This window comes from Camellia sinensis, chromosome 7 (assembly GCF_055761805.1).
Source record: "Camellia sinensis isolate YWXY chromosome 7, ASM5576180v1, whole genome shotgun sequence".
Lineage (NCBI taxonomy): Eukaryota > Viridiplantae > Streptophyta > Magnoliopsida > Ericales > Theaceae > Camellia > Camellia sinensis.
Genome location: NC_138967.1, coordinates 94512586 through 94540585, shown reverse-complemented (window position 1 = coordinate 94540585; position 28000 = coordinate 94512586). Strand labels below are relative to the sequence as shown.

Sequence of the window (28000 nt, the reverse complement as noted above, 5' to 3'; positions counted from 1 at the left end):
TCCGCAAGTGTAAAAGAAAATTAAAATAAATATATAAAGGCTTCATGGATCAACCAAATAAGCATCAGAAAGGACTTAAAATGGACACAACAAGAAACAGAACAACCGTATCAAATAAGGCAAGGACCTGTACATATTAAAAATGAGGAGAAGGTTAAAGCCATGAGTAACCGCCATCTGACTTTTACACACATGGGGTTTGGCAAATTATGACTATTGCTATTGATAACTTAAACCACCGAAAAGGTGGGTTATTTTGCTAATTTTATACATTTCGCTGTGATTGTTCAACAGCAAATAACTTAGCTGCCATTACTGGGAGCACAGTAATTTTATTCCCCCATCATCAGCAAGCAGATGGACAGTAAAAAAAAATATATTGCAAGGTGGAATGTTTATTTACTGGGCGTGGCCGTGGCCCTGTCAACTAATGGTATTTAGAGAAGCTCCCACTCGGATTCGCAAAAATCATGAGCTGGTAATTTTTTTGTGAATGCATCCATGGTAATAAGAGTCAGCATCAAACTCTCCACACCTGTATGGTTTGGTCGTCCTGTGTCTGTGTCTCCATATTGTACTGCAAGTTGCTCATACTCCTGCTTCCTTGCTGACCTTTTTGAAGAGAAAGCTTTCCCAATCTTTTTCTGAAATAAATTATTAGGATTTTATTTAAGAGGGGACCAAGGAATACATACTGTGTAACATGCTAATAAAAATTCGCCAATGAGATTGGACAAATACCACTTTACTAACCTAACTATGGGACTATTTAGTGTAGCTTATGAAGTTGCTTATATATATATATATTTTTTAAAATTCAGCGTGTTTGGTGTAACTTCTACATACAACCTATGACGCAAATATAATAAGCTTTAAAAACCTCATTATTGAGAAGTAGGGAGACTTTTTTTTCCCTTTGTCAGCTTCCAACTTGTTAGAAGTTGAACCAAATAGATCGTACTCTTCACTACCGCAATGTAAATTTCTCATTGGTTGGTAATATTGTCACGTGATATCACTATTATATTAAATGCCAACTTGGTGTGAAGAATATGTCTATATAAAAGCTTGCAAGTAATAATACAAGCTAGCCCTATTTGGGAATTGGTTATTTTAGCTGACTTTTCGACTTTTTACTAAAAGACGTGCAAAAAGTAGAAAGAGTGATGCGACAATTTATAGTGTTTTTTGGCTACAAACCTCACTGCCAAACGGGACCTTAGTACACCAAAATAAAAAATAGCAATAAAATTTCTAAAAACAATGGAACTAAAAAAAAAAAAATGAAGCTTTGAATTGATAGAGACAAAATGATGAAAAGAAACAGACCCAAAAAAAAAAAAAAAAAAGAGAAATAACATAATCTCATTGCCTAACCAAAAAAGAAGGGAATGCAAAGAGAAAAATAAAGAAGTAATTAGTGCAATGCCTGGCTTTGAAGGGGTATTTCCTTATTATTAAAAAAGTTGAGCTTCCATGTACACTATATAATAAAGGATCTCATTCAAAACTAGGGGTGGCCAAGGCCCCCCTTGGCCCTAGTCTACCTTCGTCTCTGCACACACACACACACACACACAAAGAGAGAGAGTACCTTGTATGACCTAGGTTTGTCTTCTGTGTTAGAGATAATGCAAAGTTTGTCTCTGTCCACCAAGACACAAGTTTCCTCCAACTTTGAGTCGTCAAATTGTTCAATGATATCAATCCTTGGCTCAGCTATACCATTACTCTCAACCAAATCCAAATTACAGTTACCTGATCTTCCTACAAAGATTCAAGGAGGTCAGTCGATAGATTGAAAATTAATAATAGGCAGCATTGCAAACTGGTGCTAATCAAAGAACCAGCACTTCAAATGGAGTAAGAGATTGAGATTTGAAAGTTAGTTGTACAAAGCGGAAGCGGAGGCGGGGACAAGAGCGCATTGGGAGCATATATATATATATATATATTATATACTAAACACATAAATATAGTTTAACAAATATTTTCCTGAGTTGTAATGTGTGTTACAATATGAATAACTATTAGAAATTTATGTCAACTACAAATTGTCTTTGTTAAGTATAAATAAATATGATATTTACAAAGTAATAGAATAAGTATAGTTTTTCTTTTAATTTTATTTTTTATTTTTTATTTTTTTATTGTTTCTTTAAGTTTTGTAAATTTGAGAGGTTCTTTTTTTTTTTGGGAGGTTCTATCTCAATTGGGAGTGAGTTTCTTTCTTGAAAGGAGTGTTTCTTTCTTAGCAACAATGATTTCAGTTTTTGGATAACAACATAACCCCACTCAGAATTTCTTGCCACTAAGATTTGAAATAGTGTGGAAATTATCACTTCCACAGATATTGGAGACAAATATTAAATAACTTGAGAGATGTATTGAAATATGAGCTCAAAGAGTCATTATTTCTAATTGAACATAATTGCAATATTATCTCCAAGGCTGTTGCAATAAGTCCATCTCATGTTTCATGTATCATTTGGAACTCTTGCTTTGTTTCACCTGATCACTTCAAGAAATTCAGATGATACTATCTTAGATCTTCTAGATTCAGAAGGTAGTAATAGCTTCTTTCAGTGCAGACTCTTTTCAAACAACAAATTGAACTTTCTAATACAAAACAAACAGAAAGAAATTGTTATATTTTGAAGGACATCCAAAGAAGCCTAAATTTAACTCCTAAGAAGTGTACACATTTGAAAATGAAAAATTCATACTGTTTCTTTCCACCTCTAAGGTGGATTAAAGAACTCTATATTGCAAACAAACGCAACTGAAAATATATACACTCAGCAGAAGAAGTTTTTTTTCCAAAAACATTTTCTTCATTTATGAGGCGGTGCAGTTGGATACATGGCGCACATGCATGCAAACGGTGCACGTGGTCTTCAGCTGAGGTTTGCATCTGCAGATGCGAAGGCAGGCTGTGGTTTCCCTTGTACGCTTCCTTGCTGCCTTATCTATTCTGTTGGGAATTGAGCCATGGTTCGTAGCTAGTTATCTTCAAACCTCCGGCCTCATAAATGGGGTGTTTGGTATGATAAAAAATGGAAGTCAATAGAAATTATTTTCAGTTTTGCATGGAAAATGCTTTCTATTATGTTAGGCAGAAAACCTTTATCAGACCTAAAGAGGCAGACTACAACCATGCCACCACTGTCACCCCACCACTACCACCAACCCACTCTACCACCACCACCACCAGCCACCACCACCATCATCACCCTCACCTTAACGCCACCACCCTTCCATCACAACCATCAACCTTGCCACCCCCGCACTCACCACCCTCCATCACTATCATAAACCCCATCTTACCATTACCACCACCACCTTGCCACCACTAGCAAATCTGTTGTGAAAAAAAAAAAAAAAAAAAAAAAAAAAAAAGAACTTTTAGATTGACCTTCCATGCAAACCAAACAGCAAAAAAGTTTTCTAGCTTATTTTAAAGGTTGAAACCAAACACACACAAAAAAAATATATATATTCAAAACAATATTTTCCAAGGAAGAAAATGCTTTTTATCAAAACAAGCGGACCGATAATGATAAAAAAATAATAATTATTGTTACCGATATATGGAAATTAATATTGATAAAAAATGTTATTCCATTAGGAAATGATAAAAGTTTTATCATCTGAATATTAACAATACAAGCAAATTCTATTTACAACCAACCAAGAATTACTGATATGTTGAGAAAGCGGAATTCCCAATCTCATATAAATTCTTGTGTTTGCTGATTAAGCAAATTTCTGCAACCAATGATAAAAGTGCTATAGATTATAAAATGTTCTGACCAGAATTTCTATTTGGCCCAAAATGATTACATGTGAGAAGTCTTAAACTTCAATAGAAGTACAAGAACCCAAAAAATTTCCACTAGCAAGTAATGATTGTTCAGTGCGAAAAGGGGTCAGGTAAGCATTTTGAGGTCAATTACTGAGATAACTGACCAAATAATATATCATCACTACTAAACAATAAGAAGATCCATCAATTGAATGAATATGTAGTTCAAATTTGTTGATCAAATTGTGCACTATGCATCATAATTTACAAGCAAATGAAGCAATTGTGAGAATATTATATATATTCTATAGATATTGTCTAGATTTTATTCTATGTAATATTCTTAGCTTATTTCCTTTTCTATTTTAGGGTTAAGCCTAGGCGATAAATACCGATGTAATTCTTCTGTATCAAACACAACGGAATATACAGTTTCTCTTTTCCTCAGAAACTTACATGGTATCAAACCAAAGTACCTAAGGGTGTGTGTCCTTGGCCTACACACTGTAGGTGCTACAGAGTGAGTACTATGGGAGTTAGGGAGGGTGTGAAGCAAAGTCCCAAATTGCCTAAGTATTAAAGAAAGTAATGTGAAGTATATAAGCGTGAGGACACCCTCACCTCAACAGCTAGCTTTTTGAGTTCTACCCAAGATCACGTAACATGGTATCGGAGCTTTATGTTTATGAAAACCCTAGGCCTAATTTGTCTCCGTTTTAGCACCTTTGAAAATCTGCCTTTATTGTTTCATCTTCGTTTCTTCTCCATCAATATTAGTTCTTATTGTCCTAGCCGAACCCTTCTAATCCTTCTTAGCACTAAATTGAACCATCCATCTCCTTAACACCAAACCCCTTCTCGATCCTTTGTTCTTGTTTTAGCTCTCTCACGATGTCGGATGACAAGATACAGGCCATCAATTGCAAACTCACTGGCGCCAACTACACCTATTGGTCCAGTGTTACGAAAAACTTCCTACTTGGTCACAGGAAAAGGGGTTATATTTTTGGTTCTATTCCTCACCTATCGGATCCCAAGAAAAAGGGGTATCAGGCTACATGTAAAACTTGGGATTATGATAACGCCAAAGTTCTGAATTGGTTCCACAACTCTATGGAAGATCGTAGTGAGATGATGCTCTCCAAGTACATTACTACAAAGGAGGTGTGGAAGCATTTACTTGGAGTTTATCAACAGTCACCTTTGCCAAGCGCTACGAGTTGGAAAATGCTATTTAAAGTGCTCACCAGTGGGACAAGTCCATTCAGGACTTCTATATTGAGATAACTGGTTTCTAGGATCTGTTGGCCTTGATGAAACCACCTAGTGTCAAGGTGCTAGATGATTATCTGAAATTCTGAGAGGACAGTAATTTGGTGCAATTTTTATGACCCTTTTTTCCATTTGTGGTGGCATCTTTCACTGATCTCCTCTCCCCTCTGTGGATGATGTTCATGAGCTCCTCTCCTAAGGAACTTGGCTCAAGACTGCTAGTTAGGCTTTGTCTCCGTCTATCTTCCCAACTCTTAATCCTCAACATTTGCTCATTTGCTTCAGACTACTGGAAAGCCTAAGTCCAAGCTCTCTTACGACGATTGTGTTTTCTATCATTAGAAGAACCACTGGAAATACAACTGCCCCAATAAGTAGTGTCAATTTGCACATTTTTTTCCAAAGTCTCCGGCATAGTTCTGAGCTCTGTTTCGAGTTCTTTTCAGCCTCTGGCAGCTTATACAACCTATGTTTCTCCCAGTGACTCTGGGTGTGCTAACTTGAGTGTCCAGACTGCTCAGCTTCAACAGATGATGTCCTCCTCTACCTAGCCATCATCTTCTGCCTCTGCTTTGACCTTTGTTTATTCAGGTTTGATTGAGTCTTCCTTAGGTATGTCTCCTTCTGTCTGGATTTTTTATTTTGGTGCCTCCCATCATATAACTCCCCATTAATCCTTGCTACAAAACTATGTTCCCCTTTCCTTTTCCTATTACTGTACATGTTGCCAATGGTTGTAGTATGTCTGTCAAATCTATTGGATCTGTCTTACCCCTACCATGTTAGCTGTTACTATTCCCTCTATCTTTTGTGTTCCTAAGTTATCTGTCAATTTGTAACCATCAGTCAAATTGTTGCTTTTGGTTTTGATGTTATCTTTTCTTCTTCTACTAGTTGGAGATTTCTATGTGATGGAGAGCTTGCATCTTCCTTTGACTACCTCTCTAGCCACCCTTTCATCTTTTTAGTTATTCTACATCAAGTTAGTTTCATTTGTGGCATATCTAGATTAGGGCATTTGTCTGCTGACCAATTGTCGTCTTCAGTTCAATTTGGGGCATTTGTCCGCTGATCAGTTGTCGTCTTCAGTTCAATTTGGATTTTGGGTACAATACCTAGCGAACTTACCGAGTGTCAAGATTGTAAACTTGCCAAAAAGATTGCCTTATTGTTTAATAAAAGTACTTCTATTTTTGTTATACCTTTTTCTTTAGTTCATACTAGTGTTTAGGGGCCTTCTCCTGTTTCCACCAAAGGTAGTTCTACATTACCATGTTTTTTTTTTATTGATGACTGCACCACTACACTTCAGTTTATCTCACAACCCATAAATCTGATTTCTACCATATATACCGCACTTTTTAGTCTATCATCACAACACAGTTTGGGTTTACTATTAAAATCTTATGGTTTGACTTGGGTGGGGAATACCAAAACTAAGTTCTTTGAGTATTTGGCCAATCTGAGAACCATTCACCAATCTTCATGTTCTGATAACCGTGCCCAGAATGGCAAGATTAAGCGAAAACACTGTCATCTCCTCAACACTACTCGGACTCTTCTTTCATATGTCGTTTGTCTAGTTCTGCTTTTGGGACAAGGTTGTTCTTACTTCTGCCTTTCTCCTCAATCGAATGCCGACTCCCCTTCTCTTAGGTTGCTCCCCTTATGAGGCTCTGCAATCTACAGTTCCAAATTACTCCCTCTTTCGAGTCTTTAGGTCTGCCTATTTTGTTCTTCTCCCTTAAAAGGATAGAACCAAACTTGGTTCTCGGTCTGTCATGTGTCTTCTAGGTTACAATCTTACCCAGAAAGGCTATCGTTGCCATAACCTTGTTTCACACCACCTCTATGTCTCCTGCTATGTTGCGTTCCTCGAACGTCTGACTTACTTTCAACTTCCATCTACCACCACTACTTTTGTTCCCAAAAAGAAATTGATTCACATCGATCCCTTTCCCTTTGAGATTCCCTATGATGCGTATATATCTATTGTTTCCCCTAAGAGCATCTCCACTGGGTAACCCACCAATTAGAATAAAAAAGCTATTTCTTTATCTTATATAGTTAACTAGCAATATTGCTTTTACCTCCAATGATTTATGTGGACCCTTCTCTTACATAACATACACTCTGATACAAACCTTATGATGCAGAGTATAAGAAGCTTACGGAAGGTTAAATTCAAAGAAGCAATGATGCTTGGACATTGGCATTATTTCACAAAGAAACTGATAGAAATCTTTTACCTATTGAGACTATTGTTTTTAATATTAAACACACTTCATTTTTTTTCTCAAAAGCATAATTAGTAAAGTAAATAAAATTAAATAAATCCAAAATAAGAAAATTTTCCATCGCGACTTAAAACTAATACTCCCTCCGTCCCAAAATATTAGTCTCTTTTGGAGAATTCAACTTTTTTTTGGTAGTACAATTACTATACTTCAAAAATAATAACTTCCCAAAACTACCCTTTGACTTTTTTGGGGAACATCAATTATCATAATTATACTTTTTGTGCATATTAATGCTAATGAATTTGAAGGAAGGGAAAAATAGGAAATTCATGTTATTTTAGTCATTGATTATTGAAAAGAGACTAATATTTTGGGACAATGAAATATGAAATAAGGGACTAATATTTTGGAACAGAAGGAGTAAAAATTTGTATATATATTGGATCATGTTTAAAAACTAAACAAAATATACCAAAAATCATTTTGAACCTCACTAAATATGATTCTAAAATAAAAACACATGCATCGGTATGTTTTCTTAAGGTTGTGCGTAGATTCAAAAAATTCACGACTCCGATTGCTACCACCGTTACACTACAACCATTACAACCTACAATCGTGTCAACACTACCGTTTCCATTATGGTAGCCACCACCATTATTTAAAACCTTGCTTGGCAGTTAGTGCCTTTGTCTGCTGGCAAAAATCTAATTGGTTACAAGTGAGTCTACAAAGTCAAGACTCATTTAGATGGTTCTTTATAGTGTCACAAAGCTTGCTCAGTGGCTAAAGGTTTCTCTCAAAAGTAAAGCCATGATTATGAGGAAATCTTTAACACTACAACCAAGATGACCACTATCGTACCTTGATCTCTGTGGCGATTGTCCATTGTTGGCCTCCCTATCAAATGGACGTTCAGAATGCCTTTTTTAGTAGCCATCTTTGAAAGGTGGTCTACATGTGTCCTCCCCCTGGTCTACCTCATTCTTTTGAACAAGTGTGTCATCTTCACCGTACCTTGATTTCTATGGTTATTGTCCATTGTTGACCTCCCTAACAATGGACGTTCAGAATAACTTTCTTCATGGCCATCTTTGAAAGGAAGTCGACATGCGTCCTCCCCCTGGTCCACCTCATTCTTCTAAACAGGTATGTAATCGTCACCGTGCACTTAATGGTATGAAGCAATCTCCCCGTACCTGGTATGATCGCTTTTAGACTACTATTACTCAACTTGGGTTCCATCCTAGTGCCTATGATTCTGCTTTGTTTCTTTTTCACACCTCTACTAACTTTGTTGCTCTGTTGCTTTACGTGGATGACATGATCATTATTGGCTCTAATCCTTCTTCCATCACTCTGGTCAAGCAACATATGGTCTGTACCTTCAAGATAAAACATCTAGGTCCTTTGTACTATTTTATTGCTATTGAGGTTGCCTTTTATCCCAAGGGGCATTTTCTCTCTCAAAGCCAAGTATGCTAATGAGGTTATCCACCATGCCTCTTTCTCCGATAATAAGACTTCTAGCACCCTGATTGAGCTTAATGTGAAGCTCAACAATACTGATGGTGTTCCTATGGATGATTCCACTTTGTATCAAGAATTAGTGGGTTGCTTGGTCTATCTAACTGAAACTCACCCTAATCTTGCTTATGTTATTCATGTGGTCAGCTAGATTTTTTTGCTTCTTGGTCTACGCACTGGGCTTCTTTAGTTCAAATTTCGAGGTACTATCTTCTAAGAATTATTGTTATCCTCCACGACTTCTTTACATCTTTGAGCCTATGTTGATTCTAATTGGGATAGTGATATCACTGATCGCAAATCTACTTTTGGCTTTTATATGTTTCTTGGGGATTTCCTCATTTCCTGAAAAAGCAAGAAACAAACTATTGTTATTCATTCAACTGCTGAAACTGTGTATCGTGCTATGACTCATAATAATGCTGAGATTATATGGCTACTATCTAATTTGGGAGTTTTTGTCTTCTCCGAACTAGCTCTACTATAACAACAAAAGCGTCATCTAGATTGCCCAAAACACTGTCTTCCATGAATGGACGAAACACATTGAGATTGATTATCACTTCGTCCATCATCTTCAGTCTGAATCTATTCATCTTCCCTTTATCATTTTAGTTCCGCCGGTTGCTGATTTCTTCACTAAGACTCACACTAGTGCTCGCTTTCAATTCCTCCTTGGCAAACTCGCGATATTTTTTGGCAAAATACATTTGAGTTTTGAGTAAGGGTGTGAGAATATTGTAGATAGTTTGAAGATATTATATATATTCTATAGATATAGAAGATATTCTAAAAATATTGTGTAAATTATGTAGATAACATAGATATTTGAATTTATTGAATATATTCTATAGATATTGTCTCTGTCATCATAATCTTATGATTCACGATTCGATTCACAATATATGCAAAATTGATATGAATCTATGGATGAATCTATTTTGGAAGTAAATATTTGATAAATTGCACGATTCACGATTCGATTCATGCAATTCTTGAAACTATCGTGTCCAGGATATTTTTTTTTATGTTGTTCTCTCTTTTTAGTGAAAATTATAATATAACTTCTAATAGTATTTAGGATGAAAATAACAAATATATATACATGATTTATTATTATTTTGGTGATTAGGAAGTTTTTAATAGGATCTAATCAGATTCAATCAGACCTAACATGGTTTTAATCTTTTCTTATTTTTTTCCTTAAAAAAAATCATAATATATCTTCTAAACATGTTTAAGATTAAAGTAACTTGCACCATCAATATTGCTATTTTATTGAAATAAATATATATATATATTGTGATAACTCAGTATCCGACTCATTGGACCAACTAATTCGGAGGACCAATCCCACTGTCCACTTGCGGGGGTCCCAATTAAAATCAAGGTGAAGCCCCATATGGACTAGTCCTAGGAAATTGTTTGCATGTATGAGATTTTGAACTTGAGACCTTGAAGGGAGCACAACCCCCAAGCCCAGGTCTCGACAACCAAGCCAACCCCTTGAGGTTTATTGAAATAAATATAGTTTGATATTACATAAGTGTGTTTGGGCGGTTTCTTTTTTTTTTTTTTTTTTTTAAACCTAATGGTTCCACAAGTTCTTTACTTGGTTTTTTATTTTTTTAAAAACATAATAAGCATGCATACCTTTTATAATGTTTACGTTTTAAAATAAAGGTTTTCAATTAATTCTTTCTTATTATTAGTTCATTGTTACTTGGAAAGATATATAAGCTTTATTGTCCAAATATCATCATTCAAAACAAAGTTTTTATTAATTTAAGTCTAAATATTTCATATTTATAAGATATATTTAACATCTAAATGTGTAGATATATTTTTCTAAGTAATTTAAAAAGTGACCGAATCTTTACAATTCACAATTTGATTCAATTCGCGATTCGGTTCGATTCCCGATTTGACAACTATGGATATTGTAGATATTCTGGAGATATTGAGAATACTTGTAGATGTTCTCTTAGATATTATTGATATTCCATAGATATCGTAGATATTCTAAAGATATTGCGTACATTTTATTCTGTTAATATTCTAGGAATTATGCTTATTTCCTTATTTTAGGGTTAACCTAGGTTATAAATACTGATGTAATTCTTCTATATTAAACACACAATTGAATATACAATTTCTCTTTTCCTTATAAACATATAGCAACATTCCTGAAAGTTCAAATATCATCATTTCAAAGACATCAAGAATATTCATCATACCTTTTAAACATAAAACTGATAGAAACAATACATAAATCAACATCTCAATGCAAATGTCTAAACCATTGATGCACATGAAAATAATGGCAGGTTCTAATGTCACATCCAAGAGCAAGTCATATGCAAGTGTATAGGGAATGTACAATAAAGCTGGATTTATTCAACGGGAGAAAATAGAACCATGAAATGGATCCAAAAAGATCACATGACTATGTAAAAGAAGTGAAATATTTCTTTGATTGCAATATCTAGAAAGTTGGAAGGAATGAGTACGTCAAATATCTGTTGTTGCCTTATTTTTGGAATGACTGATGGTTTCGGAGGATCATTCTCGCCGGCGACCGATTTTTCATGGCGATCGATCTTTTGAGTTCGAGGAGGGGCAGGAAGATGGCATTGGACGTAGACGTGTTGAGATTGTTGAACGGGGGCAGGGACTTCATTGGAATATTGATTTGGTTGGTGCTGAGATTAAGTGGGTGGCGACACAATTGCTTCGAGTGTCTAGTAGGGTGGCCAATGGGGTTTTCTTGGGTCGGGTCTCAGGGGGTCGACGAAGTGTGGCCTGTTGGCTTCGTCATGGGGAAGAGGGCGAGGAGGTTCAGGTTTTGGTCCAGTCGGGGGATCGGTGCCGTCAGATTTTCATCCCTCAGTCATCTTACGGAGACGGTTGGGAGGGGTTTGCTTTGGTTCTAGAATGTTTTTGGGGAGGGAATGGTTGGGTATCCAGGGGGAGTGTAAATCACATTGGTAAAGTAAGAGCTTGGCTAGATGGTGCAGGGGTAGCAATGGCGAGGTCTGTTGGTAGGGAGGTGGAAGTCCAGCAGGGGTCCGAACTAGGGTGGGTCTTTTTTATGGATTCTTGTTTGGTAGGTCAAGTGGGTGTTCTGGGGGAGAAGGGCATGGAGGCTCACAGGTTGTCGGCATGGGCAAATCGAGCATGGAGGGTCACCGGAGGGGTACAAGTGAAACCGATTGGAGGCCAATTTGTAATATTCGCCTTTTCGAACAGAGGTGATGCCATTTGTATTCTGAATAATGCATAGGTGGTTGATGGTCGACCCCTACATCTTGAACGGTGGTCGCCGGAGGTACTGTGTACTAAGGGGTGTTCTTTGCCCTTACAGAGTGTTTGGGTACAGGTGTTGGGTCTTCCGATTCACCTTCGAGGGGAGCAAGTGTTTCGAGCAATCGAGGATCGGTGTGGGGGTTTTCTGGCCACCGATGTTGCGACAACGATGATGGAGTCGCTGGGTTGTATTCGTTTGAAGGTTCAGGGTTCGGGGCATGGCGTTCCGCCGCGGATTCATGTCAGATGGGGCCATTGGCGGTACGTCCTTCCAGTCTGGTTAGAAGAGGGACCGGCCATGGAGCGGTGGGGCTCGCCGGAAATTCGTGCCCAGCAACGACCGAATTTGGAAATACGAGATTTAGGGAGATTTGGTCGTCGTGATTTTGGGCGAGAATGGCGGAAGCCAAATTTTCAGAATAATACAATTAGGGTCAGATCATCTCAGATTTGGTTACCAAAGAGGCGAGGTCAGGGGGGTGGGCCTAGCTTGGGTCGAAAGACTATGGGCAGTACTCAATTTGCTGGGCCACATTTTCGTTCTAAGATCTACGACTGCGATCAAAATGGCCAGCGGGAGGGCTTGGGTCTGGGTCCATTTAACGGGCTTGGGCCAAAAAAACACACTACAGAGCATGTGGGCTTTGGGAGGGCTTCTGGCAGTGGATTTGGGCCCAATGTGGGGAAAGTGGGCCACTTTCAAATGAAGGAGCGCTTGGGCCATACAGGGAAGAGGCCATCTGGGAAGAGTATGGTCCATTCTTATGGACACACGACACCAGTGGCCAAGATTTTTGATACACTTCATCAGGGTTTGGGTCTCTCTCAAGCGGGTCGGGTTTTGACCACTATGCGAGTTTCGACTGTAACGACGGGCGACCCATCGACGTCAGATCAACATTTGGCTGATGGTGGTGAGGAGTTCAAACCTTCGCAGGTGTCGGACCAGGTGGCCGAGGTCAGTCGTCTCAAGGTGGGAGCTTTTTTGCCCCGGTCTCAAGACGATGGGGATCGATATAGGGAAGAGACGTCGTTAGCTGCGATTTCGTGAGCCGATCGACTGGAGACTGTGGATGATGTCGGGAAAGAACTATCCCTGGTGGTTCAGCCCTTGGCTATGGGGAGTGACGAGGAGCTGTGGCGAGATGGTTCAAACTTACCTTCGGGTCATCATGTTGGGTTTGGTGAGGATGCGATTCCTTCTGATACTGCTGTGTCTGAATGGATACTGGAAAGGATTTGTGAGGTCAGCCGCTTGTTAGGAGTGTCTTTTGAAGGACATGAGGCAGAGGCAATGCGACTATTTTCAGCGGTAGAGGCATCACGGAGGCCAGGGAGTTCTGGTTCTGGAACGGCCGAAAAGATGTCGCCAGTAGCAGGCCGGAAAGGGGCTCGTGAGCTCAAAAATCTGCATTGTTCAATTAATTATGACCATGTAGACAGGATGTCAGGGTGAGAGGTCCGTAAGCCACGGATGGGGCCCTTTTGTTGAAATGAGATTAAAAATTGTCATGGAATGTGCGAGGGTTGAACGATAGGGATAAGAGGACAGCTGTCAGAGCAGTGGTGCGGAATGCTAGAGCAGACGTGGTATGTTTACAGGAAACGAAAATGGAGGTAATGGAGGATGAGGTGGTTCGACAAATTTGGGGTGGTCGTTTTGTGGAATGGATTTCTTTGCCTGCAGTGGGTTCAGCAGGAGGGATTCTACTCTGTTGGGACAACAGGATCGTAGTGAGAGAGGGTCAGGAGTTAGGGGGTTTCTCTGTTTCTTGCTTGTTTAGGTGTGTGGCAGATAATTTTCGATGGGTGTTTACAAGGGTATATGGGCCGGTTCGTCATGCCGAATGAGCTGAGTTCTTATTAGAGCTGGAAATGGTTGCGTTCCGGTGGTCAGAACCATGGTGTGTGGGGGGGGGATTTTAATGTGGTCAGAGGGCCGATTGAGAAGGTGGGGAATAGTCGGGTGCACGGTGCAATGCGAGCCTTTTGTACATTTATTGACAATTGTCAACTGATGGATTTACCGCTTCATGGGGGGAGCCTTTACTTGGTCTAATGGGCAGCAGATGTCTCGGATTGATAGATTTTTGGTCAGCGAAAATTGGGAGGAACATTTTGCGAGGGTTATGCAGCTTCATTTGCCTCGTCCAGTTTCAGATCATTGGCCTCTTCTGTTGGATAGTGGAGGTTTACGTGGCGGGCCTACGCCATTCCGTTTTGAGAACATGTGGTTACAGTCTGCTGGTTTCATTGACATGGTTCAGAAGTGGTGGCAGAGTTACGTGGTGTTTGGCTCGCCAAGTGGTAGGCTGGCTCAAAAACTAAAGCTACTTAAAGGCGACCTGAAACAGTGGAACAAAGAGTCATTTGGTCGGTTAGAGATGCAGAAAGCAGAAGTGTTGGGGATTTTGCAGTTGTTCGATGAGTTGGAGATGAATGGGTGGTTGAGGGAAGCAGATCTTGCTAAGAGGGAGGCGGCTAGGCAAGATTTTGTTCGTCTGGCTCGTATGGAGGAGGTGTGTTTCCGTCAAAAATCTAGATATTTATGGTTAAAGGAGGGGGACCGAAACACAAAATTCTTTCATCGTATGGCGAATTGCCATCGCCGGGTGAACCAGATTGTTAGATTGCAGATAGCTGGGACTGACTTGACCACAGATACAAAGATTAGAGAGGGTACAGTGGGTTTCTATCAGGCTATGTTTAGTCGGCAAGAAGGACAATGGAGGCCAGGGTTAGATGGGGTGTTTTTTGACGCTATTGATGGAGGGGATAGGGAGGCTCTAGAGATGGATTTCTCTGAAGAGGAGGTTATGGGGGCTTTGAAGGCTATGAGTGGGAACAAGGCTCTAGGTCCAGATGGGTTCACGGTAGCTTTCTTCCAGCACTGTTGGCGGGTAATTAGGCAAGATGTGATGGCCATTTTTCAGGCTTTCTCTAGTTCGAGGCAATTCGAGAAGAGTCTCAACGCGACTTTTGTGGCTTTGATTCCTAAAAAAGGAGGGGCTGAGGATATTCGGGATTTTAGGCCTATTAGTTTACCTGGGAGAATGTAAGCTGTTAGCTAAAGTTTTGGCAAATAGGCTGTGTGGTGTGTTGCCAACAGTGGTGTCTGAAGCTCAAAATGCATTTATCGAGGGTCGTCAAATTCTGGATGCCGTATTAGTAGCTAATGAATGTGTTGATTCAAGGCTTCGGCAGGGGCGTCCCGGGGTGATATGTAAGTTGGATATTGAGAAGGCATATGATAGTGTTAACTGGGAGTGTCTCTTCTACGTTATGAGGCGGATGGGTTTTGGGGAGAAATGGTGTCGGTGGATGAAGTTCTATATTTCTACGGTTCAGCTATCTGTATTGGTGAATGGTAAACCGACGGGATTCTTTTCTACTTCTCGTGGCCTTAGACAAGGAGATCCCATGTCGCCATTGTTGTTCCTCTTGGTAATGGAGGCCTTTACTAGATTGTTGGGACGGGCGGGTAGCTGAAGGCTTGTTGGAGGGTTTTTCGGTCGGATCTTTGGCCGGAGGTGTGGTGGGTTTTTCGCATCTTTTGTATGCAGATGATGCTTTGGTCTTTTGCAATCCGCGTGCTGAGCAGTTGGGCTATTTGCGGTGTGTTTTGTTGTGTTTTGAGACGGTCTCGGGTCTAAGAGTGAATTTGAGTAAGTCTGAGTTAATCCCAGTGGGGGAGGTTGACAGAGTCCCCATGTTAGCAGCTATTTTGGGATGCAAGGTATCAGCTTTACCAGTTTCTTATTTAGGCTTCTTGTTGGGTGCTACTTTTAAGTCGCTAGGGGTGTGGAATGGTGTGGTGGAGAGAGTGCAGCGGCAGCTGACAGGTTGGAAGAAGCAATATTTGTCTAAAGGGAGGCGTTTAACTTTGATTCAGAGTGTGCTGGGTAGTATTCCGACTTACTTTATGTCGGTACAGGTAATTCCGGTTTCGGTGGCTTGACGTTTGGAGAAGCTTCAAAGAGATTTCTTGTGGGGGAGTGGAGAGGAGGTTTTCCGCTATCATTTGGTGGGATGGGATCAGATTTGTTGTCCAAAGGACGCAGTTGGTTTGGGGGTCCAAAGTTTGGTTACTTTTAATCGAGCCTTATTGGGTAAATGATTTTGGCATTTTGCGTGGAAACGAGATAGGCTTTGGCGAAGGGTGATTGCTGCAAAATTTGGGGTGGATAGCGGGGATTGCAGGACGGGAAAAGTCACAAGCATTCATGGTCGGGGTTTGTGGAAAGGGATTTGGTTTGGGAGGGATGAGTTTTGGAATCGGGTGCATTTCCGAGTGGGAAATGGGGAACGGGTTAGGTTTTGGAGGGATAAATGGTGTGGGGAGGTGTTGTTGGAAGATCGATTCCCTTTGGTTTTTGGCATTGCGGCAAAGCCTGAGGTGACTGTGGCGAACGTTGGGGAATGGAGAGATGGTAGTCTGAGATGTCCGTCTGCGGCGGCCAGTTCAGGATTGGGAGGCTACTCAATTAGAGGAGATGTTGGGGTTTTTATATGGTTTGGGACCCGTTGGGCGAGGGGAGGATAGGGTGGTGTGGACAGTGTTGGGTACAAAAGGTCTCTTTATAGTGTCATCCTTTTATCGGAGTCTGGTAGGGGGGACGACTACGTTGTTCCCTTGGCAAAGCATTTGGGTTCCGGATGTTCCATCTAAGGTAGTGTTCTTTTTGTGGACAGCTGCTTTGGGCCGGAATCTCACTATTGACAATTTGGTTCATCGAGGTCATGTCTTAGTGAATCGATGCTGTATGTGTTGTACGGATGCAGAGTCGGTGGATCATTTATTTCTTCATTGTGATGTTGCATCTCGTCTATGGGGGTTGGTATGCTCTTTGTTTGGGATTGTTTGGGGGCAGCCCAAGGGGGTGTTGGAGATGTTATGGGCTTGGCGAGGTGCTCGTGTTGGTCGTCGACGTCGGCAGATTTGGTCCGTCATGCCTTTTTGTTTGATGTGGTTGATTTGGTTAGAGAGGAATCGGCGGATGTTCCTCGAGATTACTCATTCAGTGTCTTGGCTTGAGAATCGTTTGTTGCTTACTTTATGCACTTGGATGGAGTCACGGGCCGACCCAGATATTTTTGTTTTCATAGATTTTTTGGATAAAATTATTGGTTAGGAGTTCTAACTCATTGTATTCTTCGCATCTTCTCGATGCTTTTCTAATAAAATAAACTACTTATCAAAAAAAATACCTTTGTTGCCTTCAAAACAAATTAGAATTAGTCAAGAAATGCATGTGCACACACACACAAAACCCTAAGAGTAAAGGCAGAGCAGGCAACTCCCTGCAACAGTCCTACTTTTGACACAGGCAACTCCCTGCATACAACAAGTCTAGTACACTAGTGCAGTTCACATTTTGTTTGACAGGAGTTGAGGATTGGGCTCTTTTTTAAAAAAAAAAAAATTGGCTGTGTATTTGGATTGGGATTTGTGTAGGGAAAGAAAATGGGGAGGGAAATGTGAATCGTAAGCTAAATTTATTTCACATTTCGCTCTTCTCTTCTCTCCACAAATCCTTAACCAAATCGATGATCCAAACATGGCCTTTAGTGCCATCCTTTAGGTCAAAACAATTCTCCATCACTAACTTCGTCCATGCATCATCACAAAATAATTTACACTAACGAAACCACAACAAATTCATTTTCCTAGCTTCATTAATGAAAGAAAGAGAAGCTTCATATCAACTATGAAACATCAATACCTGTACGAGACGAAACATCCTCCTCAATAGCAGATTCAATATATTGTGCATCACCACAAGCATATAACTCTATCGGGGAAATCCCTCCACTATTTGTACATGTGCCTGCAGTTGCCAAAGCAGGAAGTTAACACACAAACTACAGGAAGTGACTACAAACTAAAATTTAATGCAGCAAAGAAGTACATTACCATTTGATTGTGCTGAAAACCCACCAGGCCCACCATTGGTGTAAGTACTCAGTTTTGTTTCTTTCTTCACACAAGATTCAATGGGTAAAATCTCATCAGATGTTGGGATATCAATAGCAGCATCTGCAATAGACACAGCTGAGCTAACAGTATTGTTACAAAATTTTCCTCCTCTAGAGTGACCTTCAGCAACTTCAACTGAAGCCAAGCATAATGTCATAACTTTGTGATCACGTACTGCTTCATGATTATTACTTAGTTGGTGGCACAATGAAGCCCTCATCAAATCTTTTGACCCAGGAGTGATTGGCCATAACATTGCAGATGACGGATGATTATTCCTCTTAGATTTTATTTTGATATCCACATTTGAATATTCACAGGTATCTTTATCCTCATTTTTCTCTGAACACAACTCTGACCTTCCTCCTTTAATCAAGCCCAGAGAAGATGGTTGCGGAAAATGACAAACATTTTGATGTTCACTGAAAAATGAGGTATGGTCCACATTCCCACCAGCAATCATTTTTGAATCCTTAGCAACTTGCTTATTGACCTTTATCCAACCTTCGTTGATGCTTGCTTTTGGTTTCTTGTAGATCCCAAAATCGGTACATGGGTTCAGAGACAAATCAGCAACAGTTACTTTGACAGGATCTATAGAAGATAGAGGAATCAAATCTTGTAAGACATCAGAGTATAACTTTTTGACACTTGCACCAACTGTCTGCACCTGGTCTTCAACATATTCAACCGTGTCCTGCCAAAAATATCAATTTAAATTATAATTAGAAGTTTGCCAATTCCAATGACCATCTATGGTCAGACTTGTGACTAACAAGAATGCATATCACATTAAATGCATCCATATCAGACACACAGACCATGTTTCCACAAAGGATAATATTTAGCCCACTTGTGGGGAAAGGAAAATAGATGATAAAGAAAAATTATCTCATGAAAAGAGCATGCCCAGAGCAAGTGATAGTAATAGGAGGTTGGAAAAGAGTGTTCTGACAATAGCTGTAATTGTACTACCACTAGGAACAAATAACAGGAACTTCCCTTGCAGGGCAGCTGAAATGCAGCAAAAAATTATAGGTTTACCCGATACATATCTTCTTCCAACTCCAAGCACATGGTTTCTGTTAGAATTTCTCATCTTTACCTTCACCTACTCCACTACACACTCCACTTCACCTACCTCCACTTCACCACACACTCCACTTCACCTAACCCACTATCACCTCCACTACACCTACTACCACATTTTCTTCTATATATAGATTGTATAGGAATTGTAATTCAATCAATCTTGTAATACATCAATACATCAATCAATAATATATCAATTCTTACATGGTATCAGAGCAAGGTTAAGAAGCTAGTAATTCTGCTTCACCGGCGGGCGGCAGCCTCGCCTTGGCCGCCCGCCGGACCTCTACACATGCTTTCACTCCCCTCTTTCCTCCTTGTCATCACCATCATCAGCAGGGGCAGCAGAGTTGAGAGCATTTAACCTCTCTATCAAGCTGGCCTTCCTTTCCTCGGATCAGCGCGTATTGATGCATGAACCCTTTTGTACATCTCCTCTATGCCATCAGGCTCAATACCTCTCTTTATGTATTCGCAAAAAGTGAGACTGGTACTTCTCTGGCTCATCTTCCACCAGAGTCGCCATGTATGCAGACACATGGCCTCCATAGATGTATTTGTGGTGAACCTCAGCATCAAGTTGCTTACTGTCTTTACTGAAACCAGCAAACCTCTTGTCACTGTGCGGAATATCAAGCCCACCATCTAAGGCTCCCTTGAGAGCACCAAAAAAACACCCAACTTTGGGATTCTACAGCTAATCGACAGCTACGAATCTTGAGAGGTGGCCATCAATCACGAGTTGGATCTATGGATTGGAACAATCATATTTTGACAACTGGAGAAATGGATGGTCAGATCATCAACAACGATGTAAGAGTAAGATCACATATTGTTGAAACCTACAGGGGACACCATCAAGAAGTCTGTGGGCTAAAATGGTCAGCCTCGGGTCAACAGTTAGCAAGTGGGGGAAATGATAATCTCCTGCATATATGGGACAGATCGACGGCTTCTTCTAATTCCCCAACACAGTGGCTTCACAGGCTTGAAGACCACACAGCCGTTGTTAAAGCCCTTTCTTGGTGTCCGTTCCAGGGTAACTTGCTGGCCTCTGGTGGAGGTGGCAGTGACAGGTGCATAAAGTTTTGGAACACCCACACCGGTGCTTGCTTGAACTCGATTGACACTGGATCACAGGTCTGTTCTCTTCTGTGGAACAAGAATGAGCGCGAGATGCTTAGCTCTCATGGCTTTACACAGAATCAGCTTACACTTTGGAAGTACCCATCTATGGTGAAAGTAGCAGAGCTCACTGGCCATACATCCAGAGTTCTTTTCATGGCTCAGAGCCCAGATGGATGTACAGTAGCATCTGCTGCAGGGGATGAAACTCTAAGATTTTGGAATGTTTTTGGGACTCCTGCTGAAGTGGCGAAACCTGCACCTAAGGCAAATCCTGAGCCATTTGCTCACCCTGAATCGCTCTACTCCAATCGGCAAAGACTCCATTGCCTATTGAATCTTTACACAGACAAACCCTTTATTTATTTATTTTTTCTCTTTGTTCCCACCATGTCTCACCCATACCCCTTTTTTATTTTTTAAACCAATCTTCATCTTTGCACCCACTCATCCAAAACTCTATAATATATTCCACCGCCTGCACATCCTCCCCCCAAAAATATTCCCTGTTTTCTTTATCTATTTTATTTTATTCTTATTATTATTATTAAACAAAAAAAAAAAAAAAAAAAACACACCTCACACTGATCTCCACTCAAGCACACCCACCATTTTGCCAACTTTCTATTCTTATTATTATTATTATTATACAAAACCAACACAACCCAACACCAAGCCCGTCCTCAGCTTTTCCCATCTTTATTGAAGACCACACAACAGTCCACTTTTCACATCTTTATTTTTGCCACCTTTAATTTTTATTTTATTTTCTATTTTTCCTTTCCATCATCGCTTGTTCCAACTTTCCACCCTCACAAAAAAAAAAAAAAAAAAAAAAAAAAAAGCAGACGAAGAACTGCACACCAAACTCATTTTATTCATGTCAGGGGCGATCACCATTTTCCACAAAACACAACACAAAAAAAAAAAAAAACAAAAACAACCAAAAAAAAAAAAAAAAACCCAAAAAAAAAAACACCCACACCCACAGCGGGATTTTTCTTATCTACTCTGCTGCCGGTCTCTTCTTCTTGCCTCCGTCCTGGGCGGCCCTTGCCGGTGTTGCCTCCGTATTTCCCCCTCCACTGGGCACGATCACTACTCCCTGCTCCTCCACTGCAGCATATGGCGGCCCTCCAAATCGGAACATCACGGTGGCCTTCCGCTTCAGCTCCCTGTTTTCTGCCCTTAGCACGCTTATCTCTGCTCGCGCATCCTTATACATGCGTTGGAGCAGAGCCAGCTGGGAATTTAAATGCTGCACCTCATTTGTCCTACTCTGCAGCCGGTTCGACAAATTTGTGACCGCCGTCATGGTTTCCACGCATGACTTCAGAGTATACTGATTAGCCTCAATATCAGTTTGCACCGCCATTTTTTGCTCCACCGACCGCATCGGAAAGTTCAATGGAGCAAAACCAGAGGTGTTTGGTTGAGGTTCACTGGCCACCGCACCAGTTATTTCTCTTGTGGGCTCGTTCAGTTCTGGAAAGAGCGTGAGCAGGTTCTGGGTAGCTGGACGGGAAGAAGAGGCCATGTTTTTGGGTTGCTAAGTGTTTCGGAAGGGTTGGTGACAGAATGGCAACAAAGTGTTCCACAGTTTCTCTCTCCGCAGAGGTAGAGTTTTTTTCAGCGAAGGGTTGGTTTCAGAGGTTTCAGAATGGTATGCCTCAGCCTCAGCCTTCGTCTTGGATAAATAGCCGAGGCAGCCACGCGTATCGCGCGCCTCTTGCCGCCCGACAAACTGGCACGCCTTTTCATGGCACATCTTTTGACAAAGTGGACACGCCTTTTGATGGCACGCCTTTTGATGGCACGCCTTTTGATGAATTGGGCACGCCTTTTGATGGCACGCCTTTTGAAAGATTGGGCACACATTTTGAGGGTGCGACTTTTTAAGGGTCCGACAAGACTCTGTAAACTGTCCCGACATTGATTCCGGTTAGTTTCTACAAGGGTCCGACAAGACTCTGTAAACTGTCCCGACATTGATTCCGGTTAGCTCCTTTATGGGTCCGACAAGACTCTGTAAACTGTCCCGACATAGATTCCGGTTAGTTTCTACAAGGGTCCGACAAGACTCTGTAAACTGTCCCGACATTGATTCCGGTTAGTTTCTACAAGGGTCCAGCAAGACTCCGTAAACTGTCACAACATTGTCTTCTACAACGGTCCGACATGACCCCATAAACTGTCTTCTACAAACGGTCCGCCATGACCCAATAAACTGTCTTCTACAACGGTCTGACACGACCATACAGTGTCTCCTATCCTTTTTTATTTTTATGTATCTTCTTGTTTTGTTACTCTCTCCAAACTCAAGTTGGTTAGTTTCTCTCCTCCTTGAGTTTGCGGGGGGCTGTTAGAATTTCTCATCTTTACCTTCACCTACTCCACTACACACTCCACTTCACCTACCTCCACTTCACCACACACTCCACTTCACCTAACCCACTATCACCTCCACTACACCTACTACCACATTTTCTTCTATATATAGATTGTATAGGAATTGTAATTCAATCAATCTTGTAATACATCAATACATCAATCAATAATATATCAATTCTTACAGTTTCAAACTTCTGGTATATATCTCCAACCCAGGTTATACCTTTAAAATCCGTAGGGATCATATTTTGAGAGTGCTTGTAAATGTGTGTAGTAATGTTACAAGATCAAGATGGCACTACTCAACTGTATAAATTCAATTGAAACTTTATCAAGGATTGAATGAAGTAAATTGGTTAAATATCATTTCCTTTTGACCATATTGTCCAAGTGCATGTAAATTTGACTAGTAAATAAACTACAAAAAACACACACAAAAACAGCCAAAGAAAGAAAACACCACATTTTAGAGAAAAAATAGCTAGTAAAAAAATTTTAAACCTGACAAAGCAATTGTCTACTTGCCAGAGTTTTAATATTTATTTATATTTATATTTTGTATTTATTTAGTTATTTATTTATTTTTATTTTTATTTTTATTTTTTGTCTTTCAGCTTTATGGAAAGAACAAACACAACCACAGCAAGACCAAAGGATTCCAAACCCACACACATTCTCCCCTAGTTTGAGAAGCAATACATTTAATGACATAAGCTATCATGTAACTCACTGATCAGCTTTCTTTGACTGACAACAACCCAAAAAAAAAAAAAAAAACCTTCAAGACTACCAACTCCTAGTAAATCTAACAATCTGGCAAAATAATGGTTCAGTCAGCAGCTCCATTTCGCATTCTAGAGATAAACATTCTGTCATGGCTGCAACCCTATGAAACATGGGTACGGATACAATAATATTAATTTTTAGTATCATATTATACATAAGTTCAAAGGAAGGTGAGAAACAATTCTTTAGGAGTTGGGTATTAGGTTAAAAATCAATTTACTTTTTTTCCAGTGAGTGCTATAAAATTTTTATTTCAGTAAGTCTAAATTGGTTGTACTGCCCTTGTGTTTTCACTTTCACACTTCTAAGTAAGTGTATGCAAGTTTCCCATAATCCAACTGTACAAAACTGTCAATAACCTATTCTCTAACCAAGGGACGGGATCAGTGACAGCCTGAAAAGTACACCGGCTCCGCTCTAACCAAATCAACCACATTAAGCACAAGGGACCAAGTGCCCAAGCCTTCTGGCACTGCTTTCCCAACCCAATCCCCACCCCAACTCCGAAGAACTTGGTTGAACCCATAACCACTCCAAAGATGTGGGTGGGTTGGGGGAGGGGGGGGGGGGAGGTGACCCACAAATGGTAGGTAATAGGACAATGAATGAGCAAGTGATCAACAGATTCCACATCACCTTGACACATACAGCACTAGTTTACTAAAATGTGTTGACAACGAACCAAAGTATCAATTGTCAGGATTTTGTCTAAGGCTGTCATCCACATGAAAAAGGCCACCTTAGATGGAATGCATTCAATCCAAATACCCCACCAAGGAAACGCCCCACTCACACCACCAATCAAAGCTCGGTAACACGAAGAGACCCAAAAACACCCTTCGCTCTCGGCAGCCAACACCACACTGAACAATCCTCTCCCACCCACCCCTCCCCCCCCCCCCCCCAATCTGCACACTATACAGAAGATCCAAAAGATCCACCAACTGCCCAACCTCCAAATTTTGGACTTGCCGACACAATCTAATGTCCCAAACTACAAAATCCCCATTCCTAGCAAAACAAGGCACCACAGACGCCTATCAATCAACAGCAATACAACCAGAACGAAAACTCTAAAGGTTCCTCACCACACCACCTTTCATGCCAAAACCTTACCTTATCCCCAAACCCCACCGTAAAGTGAACCCGTTTCAAAAACTCCCCCCGACCCAGCCATATCCCCTTCCACAAACCCTGCCCATGTGAATCCCCCACCACGCCTGAACTACACTCCCTCCTCCCCACCCCATATTTGGCTACCATAACCTGACGCCACAACCACTCTCTCTCCCACACAAGGCACCAAAGCCACTTACCCAACAAGGCCAAATTAAACAACACCGGTCTCCAAACCCCCAAACCACCCACCTCCTTGGGCATGCAAATCCGATCCTAATCCACTAAATGATATCTGAACACCTTCCCCCCCCCCCCCAAAAAAAAAAAGACTGTCCTATAAAATTTCCCACTGCAACTTCTTCAACCGATGCTCCACCGATATTGGAATTACGTAGACTAACATAAAATAGGTTGGAACACTCGACAAGACACTCTTTATCAAGGTCAACCTCCCTCCTTTAGACTAATATTATCTCTTCCACCCCACCAATCACCGTTGAACCCGCTCCAACATGCCATCCCACGCCCCTTTTGCCTTAAAAGAAGCTTTCAACGCCAAACCCAAGTACAATACGGTTGACACCTTACATCCCAAAATAGCTGCCAGGTTTGACACCCTATCCACATCCCTTACTAGAATCAACTCCTTTTTCAAATTTACCGAAGCCCCGACACTGCCTCAAAACATAGAAGCACACATCCCAAATACCCCAACTATTCAGCATTAGCACTGCAAAAGATGAGCGCATCATTGGCATACAAAATATAAAAAACAACAACGGATGACGTAGATGCCAATCCCACCATAAAACCCTCCAACAGACCACCTTGCACCGCCAGAGACAACAACCTGCTCAATGCCTCCATAACCAAAATAAACAACTAAGGGGGTACCGGATCACCTTGTCGCAAGCCCCAAAAAGTCAAGGAAAAACCTGCCGGCATTCAGTTTCACTAACACGGACATCCACACCGTAGACATACAAAATTGAATCCACTGTCTCCACCGCCCCCAAAACCCATTTTCTCCAAAATGGACAATAAGAACTCCCAGTTTACATTATCATATGATTTTCCGATATCCAACTTAAAGATGACTCCCGCCTACCCTTGTTAACTACGAGAATCAACACACTCATTAGCCACCAACACTGCATCCAAAATCTAACATCCTTCTACAAAAGCATTTTGTGACTGACATTACCCCCTTTAAAACACCCCTTGGTCTATTAGCCAAGACCTTAGCCAATAACTTATACACACTCCACCCAACTCCTTCGGAATCAATGCAATGAAGGTTTCTTCTCAAACTGCCCAGACTAAAAAAACGGTTCCACCATCACCATTGCATCCGCCTTCAACGCTTCCCAGCAATATTGGAAAAAAGCCATTGTAAACCCATCTGGACCGAGTGCCTTATCACCATTCATCGCCCTCAACACCCCAGCCACCTCCTCTGCTTTCACCCCAAACTACAGTTTTCACAAGTTCTAAGAAAAAGTATACCAAACCCAACCAGAAATTCACGGAAGATAATCTATAGCAAAGAAAACTCCAAAGAGAGGGGGAAAAAAAAAAAAAACCACCACCAATTTTCATGTTAAGATTTCAATACAAACAATCAAAAGTCACTACCACTCTAAAATCTCATCATAGATAGAAACAAATAAAAAATCAATAACTGAATTAACGAACAAAAATCAAGATACAGAAATTGAGAAAGAACACAAAAAAATCATACATATATGTGTGAGAAAGTATAGAAAAGTTGAAGGAGAGGCACTTACGTTAGGTAAAAATCAAAACCTAGAAGCAGAACCCAGAAGAAAACTACAGAACCATTTTGGCTTCGAAGAACAACGATAAACAGAAAACGATACCAAAGAATGAGTTTAAACTTTAGAGAGAGGGAGGGGGAGGGAGAGAGAGAGAGAGACCAGAAGAATTTTGTTGATGAGGAGAACCAGAAACGTAGAAACGGAGTTCACCTGGTTTCTTTCAAGCTGTCTGTCGCTTCTCACGTGTGCAAGAATATACTTTAGAAACCTTGGATTATAAATCAATATAATTAAAATAGCACTGATTATAAAAATAAAAAAATTTGAGTCCACCGTTTAGAAAATGAGCTGTGATTAGTACTCCTTCATATTCCCACCCCCACCACGCCCACACACATAGGGTTGGTTAGTGGGAGAGAAGAAAAAAAAAGAAAAAAAAAAAACAATTTTAACCAATCAAAAGGCAAAGGGGTCGTGGGGGTCTCTTTGAAAGGGGGTCTCAATCTTTTTTGTTAGAAAATTATTGTTTTGTTTAGTAAAGTTTTAAAATTATAATTCGAGAATAGAGCAGTTGTATTTTGAGTTATGAGTTTTGGAATTATGATTTGATTGTAAAAAATTTATTTAGTTATGAATTTTTAAAAGAGTTTGAATTGAGTGATGTGACATATGATATTTGATTCAAAAATTTACAACTCATAACCAAACACACAATCTAAAATCCTATTCAAAACTCATAAAAAAATTTAAAAAAAATTTCCAAAATATTTTTTATTTAAAATATAAAAATAACAGGCGTCAAAAAAAATAAACACGAATATTGTTCCGGCCAACCGGCTGGACGTCCAGAGGACGTCCGGGTGAATGAACGAGTAGACGTGTTTTAAAAAGTGAGTGTGGAATTAATTTTTAAAAATTGTAAACAAACAAAGCATTCAAATCATGTTGTGGAATCATATTTTGAAAACTCCACCAAACACATCCCAAGTTTTATATTTTTTATATTTTTTTATTTTTAATATTTTATGTAAATTTTTAATTTAAATATATTTAAAAGATATAATATTACAAAAAAAAAATTTAATTCACCAAATACAAAAAAAAATATAAAAATTTCATATATTCTCGTATTTTGTTGTATTTAATGAATTTTTTAAAGATTTTTGTTTAAATTTTTTAATTTTTAAATATATTAAGATTAAGTGAATCCAAAAGTTTTTTAAAAAAAAAAATTGATCAAAATATTTTAAAAATTTATTAAAAATATAAAAATAAAAACTCAAAAAATAGTTTTTGAAAATTCAAAACCAAACAAGGTGATTTGCACCTAAATAATAATTGAGTACGCCCAAATTGTATTATACTCTAATATAAATTTACTAATAAGAACAATACACATTAAAGAATAAATCCTAAAATAAAATAGGGTTATTTACACAAATATTCTTAAATTATTGAGAAGTATCACTTTGACCTTCTCAATTATAAAAGTGTGACGACCCCAATGTGTATATCATTTTTTTATACTATTTTATTGAGAATATTTGCATGATTATGTATTTAATTTTGTGACTATATGTTT

General features: G+C 39.8%; 1 protein-coding gene and 1 pseudogene across 3 annotated transcripts; one reads left to right on the top strand and one right to left on the bottom strand.

Moving 5' to 3' along the window:
• Nucleotides 1–115: 115 nt before the first annotated feature.
• On the bottom strand, nucleotides 116–26706 carry LOC114282225 (uncharacterized). Of its 2 annotated transcripts, none has more exons than XM_082878827.1 (7): nucleotides 26428–26706; nucleotides 22924–23041; nucleotides 19172–19210; nucleotides 18065–18824; nucleotides 17874–17978; nucleotides 1595–1767; nucleotides 116–644 (listed from the first exon to the last, which is right to left on the bottom strand). In XM_082878827.1, exons 2-7 carry the CDS (start codon nucleotides 22978–22980, stop codon nucleotides 438–440), a joined length of 1341 nt encoding a protein of 446 aa, XP_082734953.1. In that variant the 5' UTR covers nucleotides 22981–23041; nucleotides 26428–26706; the 3' UTR covers nucleotides 116–437. The 2 variants fall into 2 exon arrangements, with proteins under 2 accessions (XP_082734953.1, XP_082734954.1); XM_082878828.1 differs by having other exon boundaries at nucleotides 1595–1758.
• Nucleotides 19225–20917, top strand: LOC145795217 (cell division cycle 20.2, cofactor of APC complex pseudogene; annotated as a pseudogene). Its single transcript, XR_014335753.1, has one exon. The product of XR_014335753.1 is annotated as a cell division cycle 20.2, cofactor of APC complex pseudogene (transcript).
• Nucleotides 26707–28000: the final 1294 nt, after the last annotated feature.